Here is a 19,816-nt window from a genome sequence, read left to right as displayed (position 1 = left end):
ACACAGCGCGCTCTTGCGGCCAGTTAGTGCAACTTAGTTTTCGATCTGCCCTCATTATATACACGGAACAAATATGCAAAATATTTGATAGTAGCTTGGTCAAAATTAGAAACATTATTAATTAATGCAAATACAGAAAACACTTTTAAATAATTTAAACATGATATAAAAGGAATAGTAACATTTATTAACCTTCAAAAATTAAAACCTTGTTTTTTTTAGATTGGAATTTTCTCCAGAGGTAAAAATGTAATCCTAAATTTATGGCGATTCAAAATTAGAATTATTTCCCAAACTTTGAAAAATGCATTGGATTAAAATTTTAAACCATATAATTAAAAACTAATTTGGAATATGCAGGATTTGCTTCTTAATTCTTTTTTGATACTATGAGAATAATCTCATAGTAATAATCCCTACATATGATAAAAGAAAGAGTCTGTCTGTGTAAGTCTTTCATTCGTGCTGCGCATAAGCTAATAGACCCAAAGCTACGAAATTTGGTACATAGTTGCATCTAGACAAGAGCCAGTGCACCTCGAAGCGATGTTTTCGAAATTAGAATTAGAATTTTTTTTTAATGTTTTGTGATCAAATCGTGTCATTTTGACACATAATGGGTTATAGGAAAGCGAGATTTTACTCTACACACTCAATTTTCACATCGTCATGAAACGTAAGCACTTAGCTATTTTACAAACTTAAAATAAATTTTGTGTTTCAATAAATCGATTAAATATGAGTTTATTTAACAAAGTGAACTTAACACCTTTACAATGGGATTTTTTCTAAAAACGTTTATGCTTAAAAATGTACAGTTTATTTTTCTTTGATTTTTGGACACGTTAAACTTTCATCCTTGCGACTGCTTTTATAAAAAGAATTTTGGAAAAATGATAATATTTTGTATTTTTAAAAAAAATTCTTAAATGAAGCTTCCGAGTACACTTCTCACATCTTTAAAAATGTGATTTTGGAACTATTTTCCTTTCTTATTGTTGTTGATAGATTTTTGATGAAATCACATCATTTTGAATGGTTTCATTCTTTTAGAAATATGGGTTTGGCAACAATTTTTCATTGTATTATGTCACTGTTTTTAAGAGATTGGCATATTTCATTGTCATTTTTTTTATATATATAGTACATTTTATTGATTTTTTTTTGATAAAGTTGTTCTGCAGAGTAAAATTGTGTGCAGAGTTTTTTATTTTTTGAGTTTCTTTCATGTTATTTTTTGCTTATTTCACTGTTTGTAAGATACTGAAAAGTTTTGCATGATTTTTTTTTGTTCAACGGAAAGTTGCTTAATTTTTTTATTAGGATAATTAATATTTGTATTAAGGGATATAGCTTGTTTCATTGTAATTTTTTTTTCTCTTGAAAATATAAGATAAAATATCATTAATTATACTTTTCAGAATTTTTTTGTTTTTGACATTTCACTGTTTTTAAGATATTGAAAAGTTTTGAGTGATTTTTTTTTAGTAAACAAAGTTCTTAACCTCCTTTTATACCATTTGAGTTCTTAAGATTTTGCAAAGGGAAGTTGGTTAATTTATTTATTAGGATAATTAATATTTGTTTTAAGGGATATTGCTTATTTCATTGTAACTTTGTTATACGTAATAACTTTTTTTTTTTAATGAAGTTGTTCTGCAGAGTACAATTCTACACAGTTTTTAAATTTAATGTTTTGTGTTCCCTTCAGCCATTTTTCCGGTACATTTAAAAGCCAGACGAAGGCTGGCAGCAAAGCTGCTAGTCTCATAAATAAAAATAAAACATTTTGATTATTTGCTCAATAAAAACGAACAAAAAAAACAGTGTCAAGCTAATTTTATTAAACTGTAATTAAAACTAACATAAATAAGCTTATGTAACTTGTATGATAATTAAATGCAACATAAATGACTTTATGATTATATAGTGAAGGAAAAAATACTTATTTTTGATGGAAAGAGTTATTCTTAAAAAATCATGCTTTAAAAAATTCACTTTTCAGTTAGTAAATATGAAAATCAAGTAAAAGCCACTGTAATAGCAGACCTTCTTCAGTTATTCCTAAGACAAGCTTTTGTTTATGAGCATGTACCTGCAAAAAGAATTTGGACACACATATATTAAGCATACTTTGAAAAATGATAGTACTGCATGATAATATTTACATAATATATAATGTGTTTGAAATAGATAGCAAATTCCGGAAAATTTCGTATATAATATTTCAACAGAAATATCCATTTTGACTGTTTTCGAATTGATCTGAACAATTTTTTTGCATGACGTCTGTACGTGGAGACAGAATAAAGTACTCTTTTTTCCAAAACAGATTGTCAAACAGTTTTGAAATGGATTCAAAAGGTACTTTTTCATGACATCTGTATAATACAGGATGGCGCAGGGAAACGGGAAATTTTGAACGTTACAGTTCGCAGCACTGTAGAGCCGGCAGTTGTTCGAAACTCTGCACAACTGTTGTGAGCGTAATGCCATTTAGTAATCAGGTATCACTGGACTGGTGCAGAACGTACAGTAGCTGTGAGAGCATTTTATAAAAATGGTGATAGTGCGACTGCCGCACAGAGATTTCGATAGCATTACCAGCTTGGACGTCATGGACGTGTTCCATCTGTGCATGCGATTACGACATGGGTGCGTAATTTTGAAGAAACAGGATCTGTCTTGAAAAAGAAACCTCCAGGAGGCATTCCAACAGTACGTACCCCAGAGAACACCGAAGATGTTAGAGCTGCAATCGAGATAAGTCCTCGCCGCTTCATTCGACAGCATGCATCTTTGCTAGGGATTAAGTGACGATAGGGATTAACATCAATTGTTTGAAAGACATATTATTTCATGTAACGGTGACATTGAATGGCCTGCGAGATCCCCTGATCTTCGTGCGTGCAACTTCTTCCTGTGGGGATATCTTAAAGGCAAGGTATACCGTACATGTCCTGCAACAATCCATGAACTGAAGGAGAACACTGAAAAAGAAATCACTGCCATTCCCCAAGATTTGCTACACCGCGCATTCCAGAGTTTTCCTAACAGGCTGTTAGAGTGTGAATGCCGAATGGGAGCACATCTTTCCGATGTCATCTTTAAAAGGAAAGAGACACTTTTGGACATTTTGATTATAAAAACATAAATGGCATGCTGAATGCATGCACTTTCGTTAATAAATTACTAGTTTTATGAATTTATCTGTGGAAATGACGTTACTTCGAAATTTCCCGTTTCCCTGCACCACCCTGTACATACATATGCATGCATATATTTCACATAATGATTAGCCTTAGAACATTAAAATTTTGTATATGCGACTGCTCAAAAACGATTTGCTGTACAACACTAAAATTTTGTATACAGGACTGCTATGGCATCTACTTGTGCAACTCCCATTTTTTCTCCAATCAGCACTACTAAAAATATATATACATATATACCTACCATATTACCTGGCCTTTATTTTCACAATTGTTGATCATTGCTATATACTTCCAAGTACAGAAGTGTTTTAAATGCTGAAAATATTTATCTTTTGGCAATGTGACATTTTAAAAGAAGAAAAAAAAATTTTTTTTTGACAAATAATGAAAATTAATTGTTAGTGCAGTTTCCTGGTTCCTATATTTAGATCTGGAAAAGTTTACACTCATTATGAAAAATAAAATTCTAAGAAGTTTGACTCCCATACAACAAAAAATGGCCAGGATATTTAGTTTCAAAATTTGCAGTTTTCAAAGTTATTTTCAACTTGCCTCGAGAAATCAGTTAATTAAGTTAGAATAATTCAAGGAAATAAGTTTAAATGAAGTGCAGCAAAAAATGTGCATAATTTGATAGACCACATGGTGACAAGGAAATCACATGGTGACAACATTAGATTTTTTCTTTAAACATTTATAATATATTTGATATGTCATGCATTTAACACAGTTAAGACATTTGAGTACACTATCCTCCATTTAGTACAGTTTTATTAAAGAATCATGTTAGAATAACTATTAAATCTTGATTTAACAAGTTAGAGTGTTTGCTTAGTTCAAATGGAACACAAATAGAATACAAATCAAAGTTAACAGTTTTTACAAAAATTTAAATCGAAGTGTTGAAATAAAGAACTTACAAGATACTCATTTGTAAATTTTAAATAGCTTCAGGGTTACCTATTAGGCAATATTATCAAGAGTATATTTCATAAAAGAAGGTAACATATGAAGCACGAAATCTTTTTAAGACTTCTGCATCAGCAGCTAAGTAGACTCCTCTCTTGCCAATATATAATAGGGGGACTGGAAAGTAATGTCGCTTTCTTACATTAAATTCAAACGAATACATTTTTAACAAGTTTTTATTTTTAATCAATAATATAATCACCCTCGCTTTCAACAACCTTTTGCCATTTAATGTTTAGATTTTCAATACCGAACTGATAAAAATCAATTGGTTTTTGAGTAAAATATCTCAAGAAGACGTTTTGGACATCATCCAAATTTTCAAATTTTAGCCACTAAGAAAATGTTGTAGGGATCCGAATAAATGGAAATCCAATGCTGCAGTATCAGCCAAGTATGGTGGGTGAGTATGGCAGTATCTACCACTTCAATTCATTAATTTTTTCCAGTGTTCGCCTTGCACAGTGCGGTCTTGCACTGTCGCGTTGCAGAATGACGCTTTCTCTGTTGAAAACTGATATTTTTCAATTAAAGATTGGTTCACTCCATCCAGTTGTTCACAATAAAGGTCTGCATTAACAGTTTGTCCAGGTTTCAGCAATTCAAAATGAACAATTCCGCGAATACTCCATCAAACACACAGAAGCGCCTTTTCGGGATGTAAACCCTTTGTAACCCCTATTAAAACTGCCTTTTGAGTTTTGGATTATCACACAGGACTTATTTTTTTTGTCTCCACTAACCAAACGATCAAAAAACGGTTCTGTATGGTGCAGTTGAAGCAATACGTTGCATGTGATGGATAGAGTGGCTTTGTTCTTTTCAGACAGGGACAGATTATGGGGGACTTAAACAACTGCTTTGCTTATTTTTCATTCTGCTTTAAATGTTCTTGGATGGTCCACCAAGGTTGGTTAAGAGTGTTTGACATGCATTTGCTTCCACTTCTGCCCTTAGCATGTTGTTGTCGACATGCGCAGAAACAACATTACTTTCCAGTCCCCCTATTAGTTTGGTGCTTGTTTGTTTTTGATGTTGCCAAGTTTCATTATGCATACAGGACACTAATTTAATTTACCATTATTTCCATATACAAAATTTCTTTAAATAAAATGGAGAATTTTATGAAAGCGGTCTAAATAGTGTAGGCAGAAAAAGTTTGACATTAAAATAATATAACAGCAACAATAAAAATAGCTGTGAGAACACAGAATTCTCACAGTCAACACGGTGGCTGTATCGATTCTTAAATCGTTATTGCACCCTGCCACGTGCATCGCAGTGGATAAAAACTGGAAGGACTGGTTTTGTCTTCCTCTTTCTGCCTGTTGTCGTGTTGACGAGTGTGTGGGCCTTCGGGCCGGCCACACACACACACACACACACACAGCTCTTGCCATCGTCCACGGTACTCGATCTGATGTCCATTTTCAAGGATGGAGGAGAAAACATGTTCTTGTACGAAGAATATAAGAATTCAGGTAAACTTTACTGATTAGGCTGCAAGGTAAAAATTGTTCCTGTGCTGTGACTCAACGTGTATAATCCTGACAATTGGATGTTTCGAAGTGACGACCATGTGCGCCAATTTCAAGCCTATCTACCAGAAATTTGATCTCTTCTATCACGAGTAATTGCACTGCATATTAATTAAGCTTCTTGCAAGATGCTGATAAGTAATGTGCCATCGATTCATCAGGATTAGGAATTGCAATATACCGTAAAAAATGAACGCTGTGACAGTCCCGTAGGACTAACGAGTAGGACATGCCGAAGGGCATTCATGAATGTGTTTTTTTCTTATAACATATCGAATATAGGCTAATCAAGAAAAGTGTGTTTTTGTGATTTATCTAGGCTAATCAAGAGATGTGTGTTTTTGTGATTTAATAAACGTATATTTGAAAGAGAGCGAATGAGTCATGCATGCCTTATTGGGTAAGTCATTTTATTCGTATTATTAAAATTCATGCAATGTACTAACCACTAAATTTTTAGTTTAACTTTTATGCGGAATTAATTCGCATTTGATACTCTTAGTATAATTACTTTCATACGATCACGGCCAGCAACACCACATATACGGTGCCGTGACCAGGATAATAATAATAAAGGCACATTTATGGTGCCGTGACAAAAAAAAAAAAAAAAAAAAAGGAATTTAAATTTTAACTGTTTGATTTCAGGTAGAGAACCATTTTATGCTTATGCCTAAAAATATAACTACACATGTGATTCCACTATGAATACTATTGATAATTGCTTAAATATTTTGAATTTTGTGATTATGTCTGATATCAAATAGGTGAATATTAGTAATGATTGGATAAAATTTTAAATTTTGTCATTATCTGAGATGAATCATTAAGAAAGATTAAGTTGAAAATTGCATATGCAATATATATATATAGAGAGAGAATTCCATATGACTATGTTTTCTGCTAATGTGAAATAATTTAATGATAAAAATTAGATATGTGAAAATGGTAATATCAATTAAAAATTGGTCAGTATTTAAAAAATTATTCCTGAATGTATATCATATTGTGTGGTAATGAGTATGTAATAACTTGTATCCATGTGAAAAATTTCAATAAGTTACAATGGTGTATTTATGAATGTACTATATATTAGAAGTAATAATAATAGTAATTTATAGTGGTACTAAAGGGTAGTAAATTGATTCCGAATGGCTAAGAAAAATAATGTAATGAATATGAGTCTGGCTACTGCTCTGCCTACTTTTTCAGGGGAGCATGACGAAAATATAACATTTTTTTTAGATCAGTTATGCCAAATGGCAAATTTAGAGAACTGGAATGAGAACAGAAAAAGTTTGGTGTTAAAAATTCAATTGAGGGGTAAAGCATTAAAATTTGTAATTGATAATGAATGGTGTGAAGATATGTCATTTGATGATTTAAAAACATTACTAAGTAAAAAATTTGAAAAATCTCAGTCATTTGACACAATTCAAAATAGCTTTAACTCAATTAGACAGACCCCAGATCAGTCAGTTGAGGACTTAGCGGAAAAAATGAATACTTATGCCACAAAATATTTTGGGTGCTATCCTAGTTCGAGTGAAGAGGTACATAACCTCACTCAAAAAGCAATGCGTTCAAAATTTTTAGAAGCTCTCAGACCAGATTTAAGACTGGAGGTTAAAAAATTAGGACGTGTTGAGTTTGCTACCGCTGTTAAATAGGCAAAGAACATAGAAAAAGCATTGGAGGATTCTGGTAATAGCTCACAGACACATGATTTTTCACTTGAATTAAATACATTAATTATGCAACAAATGCAAAATAATAGAGCCATTGAGGATTTGTCAAAAAAATTTAATGAAATTTTACCTAATGGTAGTGTAAACAATGTAACTAGACTAGAAAATAATGCTACACAAAGTAGTAATAATAGAGAATCTTGTCATATTTGCCAACAGAATCATTGGACTACAGAGTGTCCTTATTTTCCTTCAAACAATAATTTTCAATATTATAGACAGGCTAGAAACAACCACAGAAGAAAATTTTATAGGGGGTAACTTTATCAATAGAAGGAATAGATATAATAGTCAGTATGCTTTCATGCGAGGTAATAGACCACAGAACAGTAATAGAAATAGGCCACAATACAGAAGATACAATACTCACAGAAATAATTTAAACTAATGAAGGGTACTTGCAGATCTTCCAGATACACAAAGTATTACTTAAGTGCCCATAAAAAAATTTGGGGGGAACAAGACAAAATTAAGAAAATAAGGAACTCAAATAGGCCAAATACACATGAAACACTCAGACACAAAATTAAAGAAAGTAATGAACAAAAATTGGTAGCTTCTTGCCAGACTAATAGTATCACAGAATTACCAGTAATAGAAATCAAATTTGGCGACTTTGTGGTAGAAGCATTACTTGATACAGGTGCAAATTTAGGCTTAATACAGCCAGACACCTTGCAAGTAATAAAAAATTATATAAAGATTCATTACTTAAGCAGATCTGTAAGAATACATACACTAAATAATGCTACTATCACATATTTATCTACTGTAAACTTAAAATTTCATTTAGGAAATAAATGGCTTGCCAACCAATTTTTTGTTACACAACATAATTGGAACACAAATTATCAAATGATTTTAGAGTATGATTTCATTCAAAAAAATAAGATACTTATAGATGCAGATAAAAGTCAGTTAATAACTGATAACACATATTTTGATCATCTGGACAAGAGAAAAAATTGTACTAACATTAATGCAAAAAAGTTAGACAAGAATAGTAGACCAGAGGAGTCGGGTATTATAAGAGTAGTGTTGAATACCAGAATTGCGCCAAATACAGCAGAGATAGTAAAGTTAAGCATTCCAATTAATATGCAGAAAGAAAAGCAAATAATGTTCTCACCAGACAGGCGAAAAGTGGGCAAGATAGGTATGACATTCAATTCATGAGATAAGTGACAGGCAATATATATTCACCATAATTGAAAACAATTCCAATTCCACAATTATTCTAAGAAAGGGTGAAAAGATTGGTAAGGTATATAAATTCGAAGAAAAACAATTTGAAAAACCTAGAGAGCAACAAAATTTGCAGATTAACCATATAACTTTAAAAGAAATTAAAAAATTAAGAAAGGAGGAATTAAGCCCAGATGATTTTGATTTAAGTCATTTAGAAGCAGAATAAAAAAATAAGATGATTGAAATGCTCATGAGGAATTCAGCTGTGTTTTCAAAATCTTACACCACTCTGGGTGAGACTAATGCTGTCGTGCCACAATTAAATTTATTACATAACTTTCCAATTCAAACTAGACCATACACTATTCCTCGCATTGCTAAAAAATATGCCCAAGAGGAGATAGCCAAATTGTTAGAAGCAGGTATTATAGAGCCATCGACATCAAGTTACAGTTTTCCAGTAATTTTTGTCAAAAAGAAAGCACCACCTAATACTGATCCTAGCAAATTAAAATTTAGAATGGCAGTAGATTATAGATTGCTAAATTGCATAACTGAATCATATCAAATATGTCTACCAAAGATTTCAGATATTTTGCATAATATAGCAGGTAAAAGTTATTATTGTGTGCTAGATCTTAAGTCAGCATTTTTTCAAATAAAGTTAGATCAGAAAGATAAAGAAAAATTAGCCTTTTGCACGGAACTTGGCAATTTTCAACCAACTCGGTTACCTTTTGGTGCAAAAAATTCATCTGCTTATTTCCATACTCTAATATCAAAATGTTTAGGTGAATTGCAGGGTCCAAATTTACAATATTTTCTAGATGACATAATTGTTGCAGCTAACAGTATAAATGAAGTAGTAATTATTTTACAAAAGGTGTTTGACAAGTTAAAAAAATTTAATTTAACGCTAGACCCAGCCAAATTGCAGTTATGTAAACAAGAGATTACGTATTTAGGTTTTTCGGTTAATAAGAATGGTTTTGCTCCTTCAGAGGAGTATATTCAGAAAGTAGCCAAATTTCCTAGGCCAAGAAATGTGAAAGAGGTTCAAACATTCATAGGCATGGTAAATTATTTTCAACACTTAATTTTTAATTATGCAGAAATTGTCAAGCCAATAGTAAATTTAACAAGAAAGAATATACCATTCGTGTGGAACGAGAGTTGCCAAAATGCATTAGATAAAATACAAGAATTAATTTTAGAAAAATCCACAATAAAAAACATAGAAAATGATAAACCTTTATATTTAGTAACCGATGTTTCTAGATCAGCCATTTGTGGCATATTAATGCAAAAAAATTATAATACGTTTTTCCCAGTACAATTTTACTCAAAAATTTTAACACCTGCTGAGGCTAGATATCCTTCAATTAGGAGAGAATTTTATGCAATCTTCAGATCAGTAAAGCAATTTCACGAACATCTGTATGGAAAAAAATTTATAATATTAACTGATGCTAAACCTCTGACTTTCCATATTAGTCTTGACAAACAGCCAGATATTGTAGCACGCTGGTTGTTATATTTACAGGAATTTCAATACACGATGGAGCATATTCCTGGTTTGAAAAACCCAGCAGACTACTTGTCAAGAGTTTCAGAGGATGTAGTGGTAAACAATGTAAATATATTTAAGACCAATGATAATTTGTCTATTCAAAACATAATTAGTAAACAGCAAAGTGATCCAGACATAAAATCAATTATAAAAAAATTACAGGATAACCACAAAGAAAGTGTAGAACAATATTTTATTGACAGTCATACAGATGTAGTAATGATAAAATTAAAACCTGTAAATATTAGAAAGAAAGACAGAAGTATCCAGAATAAAATTCTAATTCCTAAGGCATTAATTAAAGATGTATTACAGATAGTTCATGCACCTCACTTTGGTATTCAAAAGACATATGAGTTTGTAAAGGCAAAGTATTATTGGAAAGGTATGTACAGCGATACGAAAAGTTTTGCAGAAAATTTTTCAGATTGCTTACAAAATAAGTCTAGACCTCACAACACTCTGCCACGTCTAATTCCTAAGAAAGATCTTGCTCCTGGAGAGATGATAGCTATAGACATAGTTGGTAAACTGCCAAGATCCATAGATAATAAGTTTTATGTACTCACTATCATTGATCATTATTCCAGATATTTGGAAACAGTTCCGTTAAACAACTGCACTTCTCAATCCATCATAAAATCTTTAAATGATTATTTTGCCAGATTTGGCATTCCAAAAATTTTGTTATCAGACAACGGTTCCTATTTTTGTTCCACAGAATTTAATCAATTTTTAAAATCGCTTAAAATAGAACACAGAAAAAGTTCAATTTATTATCCACAGTCCAATGGGTTGATTGAAAGAGTTCACAGGGTAATGAAAGAATCAATTGCAGCAATATCAAACAAAATATTTGAATGGCCACAAAAAGTACTGATGTTTACACTGTATTATAATAATGCTAAACATTCTGTAACTCAGAAGATATTTGCTGCAAGGTTTGGCCAGCCTTTCAGTTTTGGCCAGATCTCTTTACCCTAATCCTATCGAGCATGTCTGGAATGGTAGGGCAATTTCATCTCGCCATCCCCCTCCGAGAACTATCAAGGAGTTAAAAACTGCCTCACTACAGTAGTGGGATTGATTGTGTCAAGAGAGACTCCTCAGCTTCTTCCTGTCTAGTATGCTGTCAGACTGCATGAACTGTCTGGCTGTGAGAAGGTACAATGTGGATTTTGGACATCCCCTGCGCTGTGAGCTTTGTGTTGATGGTCATGTGTATATAAAATAACTTTTGAATTGTACTCTCTTTCTCTATTATAAATGCATATGTAGATTTTAATAAGATAATGAAATTTGGTATGTCATACAAAATTTCATTAAAATTTTACCATTAGTTTTCCAGAAATTAGACATAATGAGCAGATTCTCTTAATTTTGCACACGAGTGTAGTTTTTCAATGTTACTGTGAAAACAGCATCAGAATCTTTCTTGGGGATCCGATCATAAAAAACATATAGAAATAATTTATTGTGAGTTATATTAATGCTTACATTGTAAAAAAAAAAATATAAACTATGTTATTCATTGCTCTTATACCCCCACTTTAAATCTATTATGAAAGCTACTTTGACATGCAACAATAACTAAGCCAAAGAAAACTACATACAACATAATTGGAACACAAATTATCAAATGATTTTAGGGTATGATTTCATTCAAAAAAATAAGATACTTATAGATGCAGATAAAAGTCAGTTAATAACTGATAACACATATTTTGATCTTCTGGACAAGAGAAAAAATTGTACTAACATTAATGCAAAAAAGGTAGACAAGAATAGTAGACCAGAGGAGTCGGGTATTATAAGAGTAGTGTTGAATACCAGAATTGCGCCAAATACAGCAGAGATAGTAAAGTTAAGCATTCCAATTAATATGCAGAAAGAAAAGCAAATAATGTTCTCACCAGACAGGCGAAAAGTGGGCAAGATAGGTATGACATTCAATTCATGAGATAAGTGACAGGCAATATATATTCACCATAATTGAAAACAATTCCAATTCCACAATTATTCTAAGAAAGGGTGAAAAGATTGGTAAGGTATATAAATTCGAAGAAAAACAATTTGAAAAACCTAGAGAGCAACAAAATTTGCAGATTAACCATATAACTTTAAAAGAAATTAAAAAATTAAGAAAGGAGGAATTAAGCCCAGATGATTTTGATTTAAGTCATTTAGAAGCAGAATAAAAAAATAAGATGATTGAAATGCTCATGAGGAATTCAGCTGTGTTTTCAAAATCTTACACCACTCTGGGTGAGACTAATGCTGTCGTGCCACAATTAAATTTATTACATAACTTTCCAATTCAAACTAGACCATACACTATTCCTCGCATTGCTAAAAAATATGCCCAAGAGGAGATAGCCAAATTGTTAGAAGCAGGTATTATAGAGCCATCGACATCAAGTTACAGTTTTCCAGTAATTTTTGTCAAAAAGAAAGCACCACCTAATACTGATCCTAGCAAATTAAAATTTAGAATGGCAGTAGATTATAGATTGCTAAATTGCATAACTGAATCATATCAAATATGTCTACCAAAGATTTCAGATATTTTGCATAATATAGCAGGTAAAAGTTATTATTGTGTGCTAGATCTTAAGTCAGCATTTTTTCAAATAAAGTTAGATCAGAAAGATAAAGAAAAATTAGCCTTTTGCACGGAACTTGGCAATTTTCAACCAACTCGGTTACCTTTTGGTGCAAAAAATTCATCTGCTTATTTCCATACTCTAATATCAAAATGTTTAGGTGAATTGCAGGGTCCAAATTTACAATATTTTCTAGATGACATAATTGTTGCAGCTAACAGTATAAATGAAGTAGTAATTATTTTACAAAAGGTGTTTGACAAGTTAAAAAAATTTAATTTAACGCTAGACCCAGCCAAATTGCAGTTATGTAAACAAGAGATTACGTATTTAGGTTTTTCGGTTAATAAGAATGGTTTTGCTCCTTCAGAGGAGTATATTCAGAAAGTAGCCAAATTTCCTAGGCCAAGAAATGTGAAAGAGGTTCAAACATTCATAGGCATGGTAAATTATTTTCGACACTTAATTTTTAATTATGCAGAAATTGTCAAGCCAATAGTAAATTTAACAAGAAAGAATATACCATTCGTGTGGAACGAGAGTTGCCAAAATGCATTAGATAAAATACAAGAATTAATTTTAGAAAAATCCACAATAAAAAACATAGAAAATGATAAACCTTTATATTTAGTAACCGACGTTTCTAGATCAGCCATTTGTGGCATATTAATGCAAAAAAATTATAATACGTTTTTCCCAGTACAATTTTACTCAAAAATTTTAACACCTGCTGAGGCTAGATATCCTTCAATTAGGAGAGAATTTTATGCAATCTTCAGATCAGTAAAGCAATTTCACGAACATCTGTATGGAAAAAAATTTATAATATTAATTCAGAAGTCAAACAACAAATTCTCTTCCGTTTCTCGACATTCTTGTCACACGTAACACATCCAACTTCAGTACTACAGTTTACCGTAAACCTTCATCGGTTTGCCTTCCACCACACTTTAAATCATGTCATCCGACTAAACAAAAGTTAGCTTCATTTTATTCCTATGTTTTCCGTTCTCTTCAAGTTTGCTCCTCCAAACTAGCCCTTGATGAAGAACTAAATTATTTAAAAGCAATAGCTATTGACAGGGGCTTTTCACCCAACATTATTAATCAAGCAGTTAAAAAATTCTCATCTCAACACTCTAAAAGCCACACTCTTATTTTAGGAGATTATAAAAATTCTGTTGTCATTCCCTTCTTTCCATCAATTAGCTATAAAGTTGCACATATTTTGCAGAAATTTAACTTTCGGGTTGTTTACTCTCCCATCAATAAAATTCCAACTTCTATACTCAAGGACCCCAGTCCGGATATGAATTCCTGGGGTATTTATAGGATTCCTTGCCAGTGCGGTTTAATTTACATTGGCCAAACTAAGAGAGCCTTAAAATTTCGCGTCAAGGAACATGAGGCATATGTTAGAAAAAAGGAAACACAGAAGTCTTCTGTTGCTCAACATTGTTGGTCCGAAAATCACACTTTCAATTTTTCTGCTGCCAAAATTATTCAAAAAACATCTTCCATTGGAGAACTGGATTTTCTAGAGGCATTTCACATTCATAAAAATCTTTCTGTTCTAGTTAACGATCCTAATTCCAATCCAAATTTGCCTTCGGCTTTTAGAGAAATTATGTTTTAGTTCTGGTTTTGCCAACAGATGGCGCCACTTGCTTATTCTTGTCCAGGCTTTCTTATCTTATCTAAACATTATTTCCTATCTTGTTCATTTGCGGTTTTGCAGCTGAAGATGATGGTTCGGTAAAACCATCGAAACTAGTCCTGTGAAAATTTTGTGAATTAACGCTGATTTTTGTTGTTTGACTTCTGAATCAGTATTTATTCGGCGTGTTATTGTGTCTTAATTATAATATTAACTGATGCTAAACCTCTGACTTTCCATATTAGTCTTGACAAACAGCCAGATATTGTAGCACGCTGGTTGTTATATTTACAGGAATTTCAATACACGATGGAGCATATTCCTGGTTTAAAAAACCCAGGAGACTACTTGTCAAGAGTTTCAGAGGATGTAGTGGTAAACCATGTAAATATATTTAAGACCAATGATAATTTGTCTATTCAAAACATAATTAGTAAACAGCAAAGTGATCCAGACATAAAATCAATTATAAAAAAATTACAGGATAACCACAAAGAAAGTGTAGAACAATATTTTATTGACAGTCATACAGATGTAGTAATGATAAAATTAAAACCTGTAAATATTAGAAAGAAAGACAGAAGTATCCAGAATAAAATTCTAATTCCTAAGGCATTAATTAAAGATGTATTACAGATAGTTCATGCACCTCACTTTGGTATTCAAAAGACATATGAGTTTGTAAAGGCAAAGTATTATTGGAAAGGTATGTACAGCGATACGAAAAGTTTTGCAGAAAATTTTTCAGATTGCTTACAAAATAAGTCTAGACCTCACAACACTCTGCCACGTCTAATTCCTAAGAAAGATCTTGCTCCTGGAGAGATGATAGCTATAGACATAGTTGGTAAACTGCCAAGATCCATAGATAATAAGTTTTATGTACTCACTATCATTGATCATTATTCCAGATATTTGGAAACAGTTCCGTTAGACAACTGCACTTCTCAATCCATCATAAAATCTTTAAATGATTATTTTGCCAGATTTGGCATTCCAAAAATTTTGTTATCAGACAACGGTTCCTATTTTTGTTCCACAGAATCTAATCAATTTTTAAAATCGCTTAAAATAGAACACAGAAAAAGTTCAATTTATTATCCACAATCCAATGGGTTGATTGAAAGAGTTCACAGGGTAATGAAAGAATCAATTGCAGCAATATCAAACAAAATATTTGAATGGCCACAAAAAGTACTGATGTTTAAACTGTATTATAATAATGCTAAACATTCTGTAACTCAGTTTTCACAGCAGAATTATTTTTTGGTAGAACATTAAATACTCCCATAGATAGCAATGATCCTCTTAAATTAGCATAAAATTTTCAGGAATATTCCAAAAGACTAAAGGAACAATTGAGTAGAGATAAGCAACAAGTAAAATTAAATGAGGATGAATACTTTAATTGTGCAAAAAAATATTTGAAAGGGAGAAAAATTCCAGAATTGAAATCAGGGGATAAAGTTTTTATGCAGGAATTTACTGATCGAAGGGTGCTACATCCAAAATACAAGGGGCCATATGAGATCATTAAAAAGCTACGAAATGATAATTACATAATACAATTAGAGAATAAAACCACTAAAGTTCACGTAAGTAAATTGTTTTTACAAAAGCCTTCAAGAATAGATTAAACACAAAATGAGGATTAGGAGTGTAACACAATTGTAAATTGTAGATCAGCAAATCAAAAAAAAAAAAAAAAAAAAAAGTGTAAAGAAGTTGTGATTATGATAAGAATGTAGCATGTGTACAAGCTAGATAATGAATGATGATCATGTGTGGTATGGGTCAATTTAGTGTAATAAAGTGCTAATTGCTCGATTTTGGTAGAGTTGGCTGGTCCATATACCAGAAGAACTGAATTGTATTATGCAGGGTCTCATTGATTACTAGGTAGCAGATTAAAAATCAAAGAGTGTGGTGCTAATCTCCTTGCCTTACTGCTGAATCAAATTGAAGATACGTAATTTAGTAGTGGATCTAATACAAATGTAGCTTGTAACAATGTCATGACACATTGGTGTATGAAATGTATATGTGAAATGAATATGATCAAATGATAAAAGTAGCTAAGTAATGAAATAGTGCATGTGATTCTAAAATGTAAAGAATGAGATAATGTAACAAAGGTAAACAATGGTTAAGAGGAGTAACATCAGATTGATAATGCAATATCATTAGTAGTTGATAAATTGATTTTATCACACGTGAGTTATAAATTATATATGTCAAAATTTCTTTTATGAAATCACATCTGTGCTGATATTTTAGGTAAGAGTAGACATGCATGAGTACGTAAAAGAATAATACTAATTTAAGAATGTAAAAAAAAAGTGTGTATCACAAAGTGTTTAAAGTGCTGTGTTTTTTTTTTCCCAAGCAATGTGAAATATTAATGTGAATTATGTGTGTATAGTGCATATGAGAGCTCAACTGTGTGCGTGTAATGTGAAATGTTTATATAATGCCAACGAAATGATAAAGTGCAGTGCCTTTGCAAGTGATATAAAGATTGGTGTGAAATGTGTATGTGATGCTGACAAAAGTTCAAGTGTATCCAGCAGAGAGGGATTTCATTTGTCCAGTGATCGGACAAAAAAATTTTTTTTTTCTTCGGCCGGAGGGAATGTGAAAACACAGAATTCTGACAGTGAACACGGTGGCTGTATCGATTCTTAAATCGTTATCGTGCCCTGCTACGTGCATCGCAGGGGATAAAAACTGGAAGGACTGGTTTTGTCTTCCTCTTTCTGCCTGTCGTCGTGTTAACGAGTGTGTGGGCCTTCGGGCTACACACACACACAGCTCTCGCCATCGTCCACGGTACCCGATCTGATGTCCATTTTCAAGGATGGAGGAGAAAACATGTTCTTGTACGAAGAATATAAGAATTCAGGTAAACTTTACTGATTAGGCTGCGAGGTAAAAATTGTTCCTGTGCTGTGACTCAACGTGTATAATCCTGACAATTGGATGTTTCGAAGTGACGACCATGTGCGCCAATTTCAAGCCTATCTACCAGAAATTTGATCTCTTCTATCATGAGTAATTGCACTGCATATTAATTAAGCTTCTTGCAAGATGCTGATAAGTAATGTGCCATCGATTCATCAGGATTAGGAATTGCAATATATCGTAAAAAATGAACGCTGTGACAGTCCCGTAGGACTAATGAGTAGGACATGCCGAAGGGCATTCATGAATGTGTTTTTTTCTTATAACATATCGGATATAGGCTAATCAAGAAAAGTGTGTTTTTGTGATTTATATAGGCTAATCAAGAAAAGTGTGTTTTTGTGATTTATCTAGGCTAATCAAGAGATGTGTGTTTTTGTGATTTAATAAATGTATATTTGAAAGAGAGCGAATGACTCATGCATGCCTTATTGGGTAAGTCATTTTATTCTTATTATTAAAATTCATGCAATGTACTAACCACTAAATTTTTAGTTTAACTTTTACGCGGAATTAATTCACATTTGATACTCTTAGTACAATTACTTTTATACGATCACGGCCAGCAACACCACAATAGCATAAACATCGAAAATTCTCAAAAGTCTATAACCTCCTTTTTAACATGCTCTATTAACATTCTCTAACGGAGAATTTTACCATAAATGTTCATACCAATTTTCAAAATTTTTACAGAAACTTCTACAGATCACCACATACAAATACTTGGCATATAAAAAAGGCATCAAAAGATACCAGACAAAAATGCTACAAAAAAGATTATTTAAAATCATACACAAAGGAGATAAATACATATCCAAAATATTTGAAGAAAGGTATTGGAAAAATTAATATTATCATGTTTAAAGTAGCATGACTAAAAATGAGTAGAAGAAGTGATTGAGATAAAACCAGGAGGAAAGCAGGATTAACATATATATCATTAAGTTTAAGAAGAATGCATCTAGTATTCTCATCAGCAAATTACATAGCAAAATAATATTGGACTTGTTAACAATGAATCAGTATAATGTTGTAGGGTTTTACTTATGCAGAAGCTTACAGCAATGTCTTTCAGACACTATAAAAGAGACAAATGAATTAAGTGATTGAGATAAAACCAAGAGGAAAGAAGGATTAACATACAATATCAGTAAATTTAAGATAAATGCGAAATATTAATCAGTAGTAAATTACATAGCAAAATAATATTGGACTGGTTAACTATGAAGCAGCATGATGTCGAAAGATTTTACTTGTGCAGAAGCTTAAAGCAATGTCCTTCAAACACTATGAGAGTGACAAGTGAGTTATTACTCTGCAGATGGAAAGTCTTATGAAATTAAAATAACTTACTTATTAACTCTTTAAATTTAACAGGAGTCACTACTTTTGCTACAAAACAAAAAAACTGCCACTTGTATTTAAAATAACATAAGCTGAAATTCAAAATAATGCTGTAGAGACATTTAGGATTTTTTTGGAAGCAGACAAGATGAAAAATGAGCAATCGCCTTTGCCGAGAATCGAACCACGGACCTCTGGAACATAGGCCAAGCGTGCAGAACCACTACACCATGAATTCATGGTAGGAAAGTGGAAGAAATACCTTATATACTCCCCATTTTAAAGGGCGACTGGGGTTTTTAGGGGACCCAATTGCCAAATCTTGGGTGTGAAGAAGCCTCATCCAATACCCTTTTAGTTCGGGCGCCACTGTAGATACATTATGATTTTTTTGGAAGCAGGCAAGATGAAAAATGAGAAATCGCCTTCGCCGGGAACCGAACCACGGACCTCTAGAATAACGGCCCAGCATGCAGAACCACAAAGGCACGCTAGGGGGGGGGGAAGACCTAATAACGTAATTGAAGACTACACTAAATGATCTACTTAAGCTGCCTCCATAATTTAATGGCATGTATTTACCATTAACTAACAAAATGGCATTTCTCAAAATAATCCTTGGGAGAGCAGCCAAAAGAATGTAATTGCAGGTGAGAGGCCAAAAAGCTCTAATACTAAAGCATTCAAACCCTTAGCTTAAATGCAGAATATCTACTTTGCCAGTACATATTATAATAGCCAACACATATTATAATATAAGCCAATACATATTATAATCAACTGAAGAAACTACTTTACTAACCTGTGACACAGAAGCATTGCTTTTCTAAACCTGTAACAATGCACATAAAAAATGATGTGCATTTTTTACGAGTGTAGAATAACAAATGGCAACATATTGGCTCTTGATGTTCTCACAAGGGAAGCATATTTCTTCTCCATATTTAAAAAATACATCACTGATTTCTTGAAATTTATGCATACATAAAAGATCTTAGTGTCAACATATATTAGAAGAAA

The 19,816-nt window shown here is 32.2% G+C and overlaps 1 protein-coding gene across 3 annotated transcripts in view; it reads right to left on the bottom strand.

Annotated features, from left to right (window-relative positions):
* LOC118204935 (DNA-dependent protein kinase catalytic subunit-like) overlaps positions 1 to 19,816 on the bottom strand; it is a 601,004-nt gene that overhangs the window by 8,981 nt on the left and 572,207 nt on the right. For all 3 annotated transcript variants that reach the window (XM_085815459.1, XM_085815458.1, XM_085815461.1), the window contains one exon: positions 2,050 to 2,095. In XM_085815459.1, the coding sequence (XP_085671585.1) occupies positions 2,050 to 2,095 (46 nt within the window). The remainder of the gene's footprint in view (positions 1 to 2,049; positions 2,096 to 19,816) is intronic.

This window comes from Stegodyphus dumicola, chromosome 4, assembly GCF_044657685.1.
Source record: "Stegodyphus dumicola isolate Sdum_Otavi_A_Nest chromosome 4, ASM4465768v1".
Taxonomy (NCBI): domain Eukaryota; kingdom Metazoa; phylum Arthropoda; class Arachnida; order Araneae; family Eresidae; genus Stegodyphus; species Stegodyphus dumicola.
Note: the sequence above shows the minus strand (reverse complement) of the source record. Positions and strands in the feature narration are given on the sequence as shown.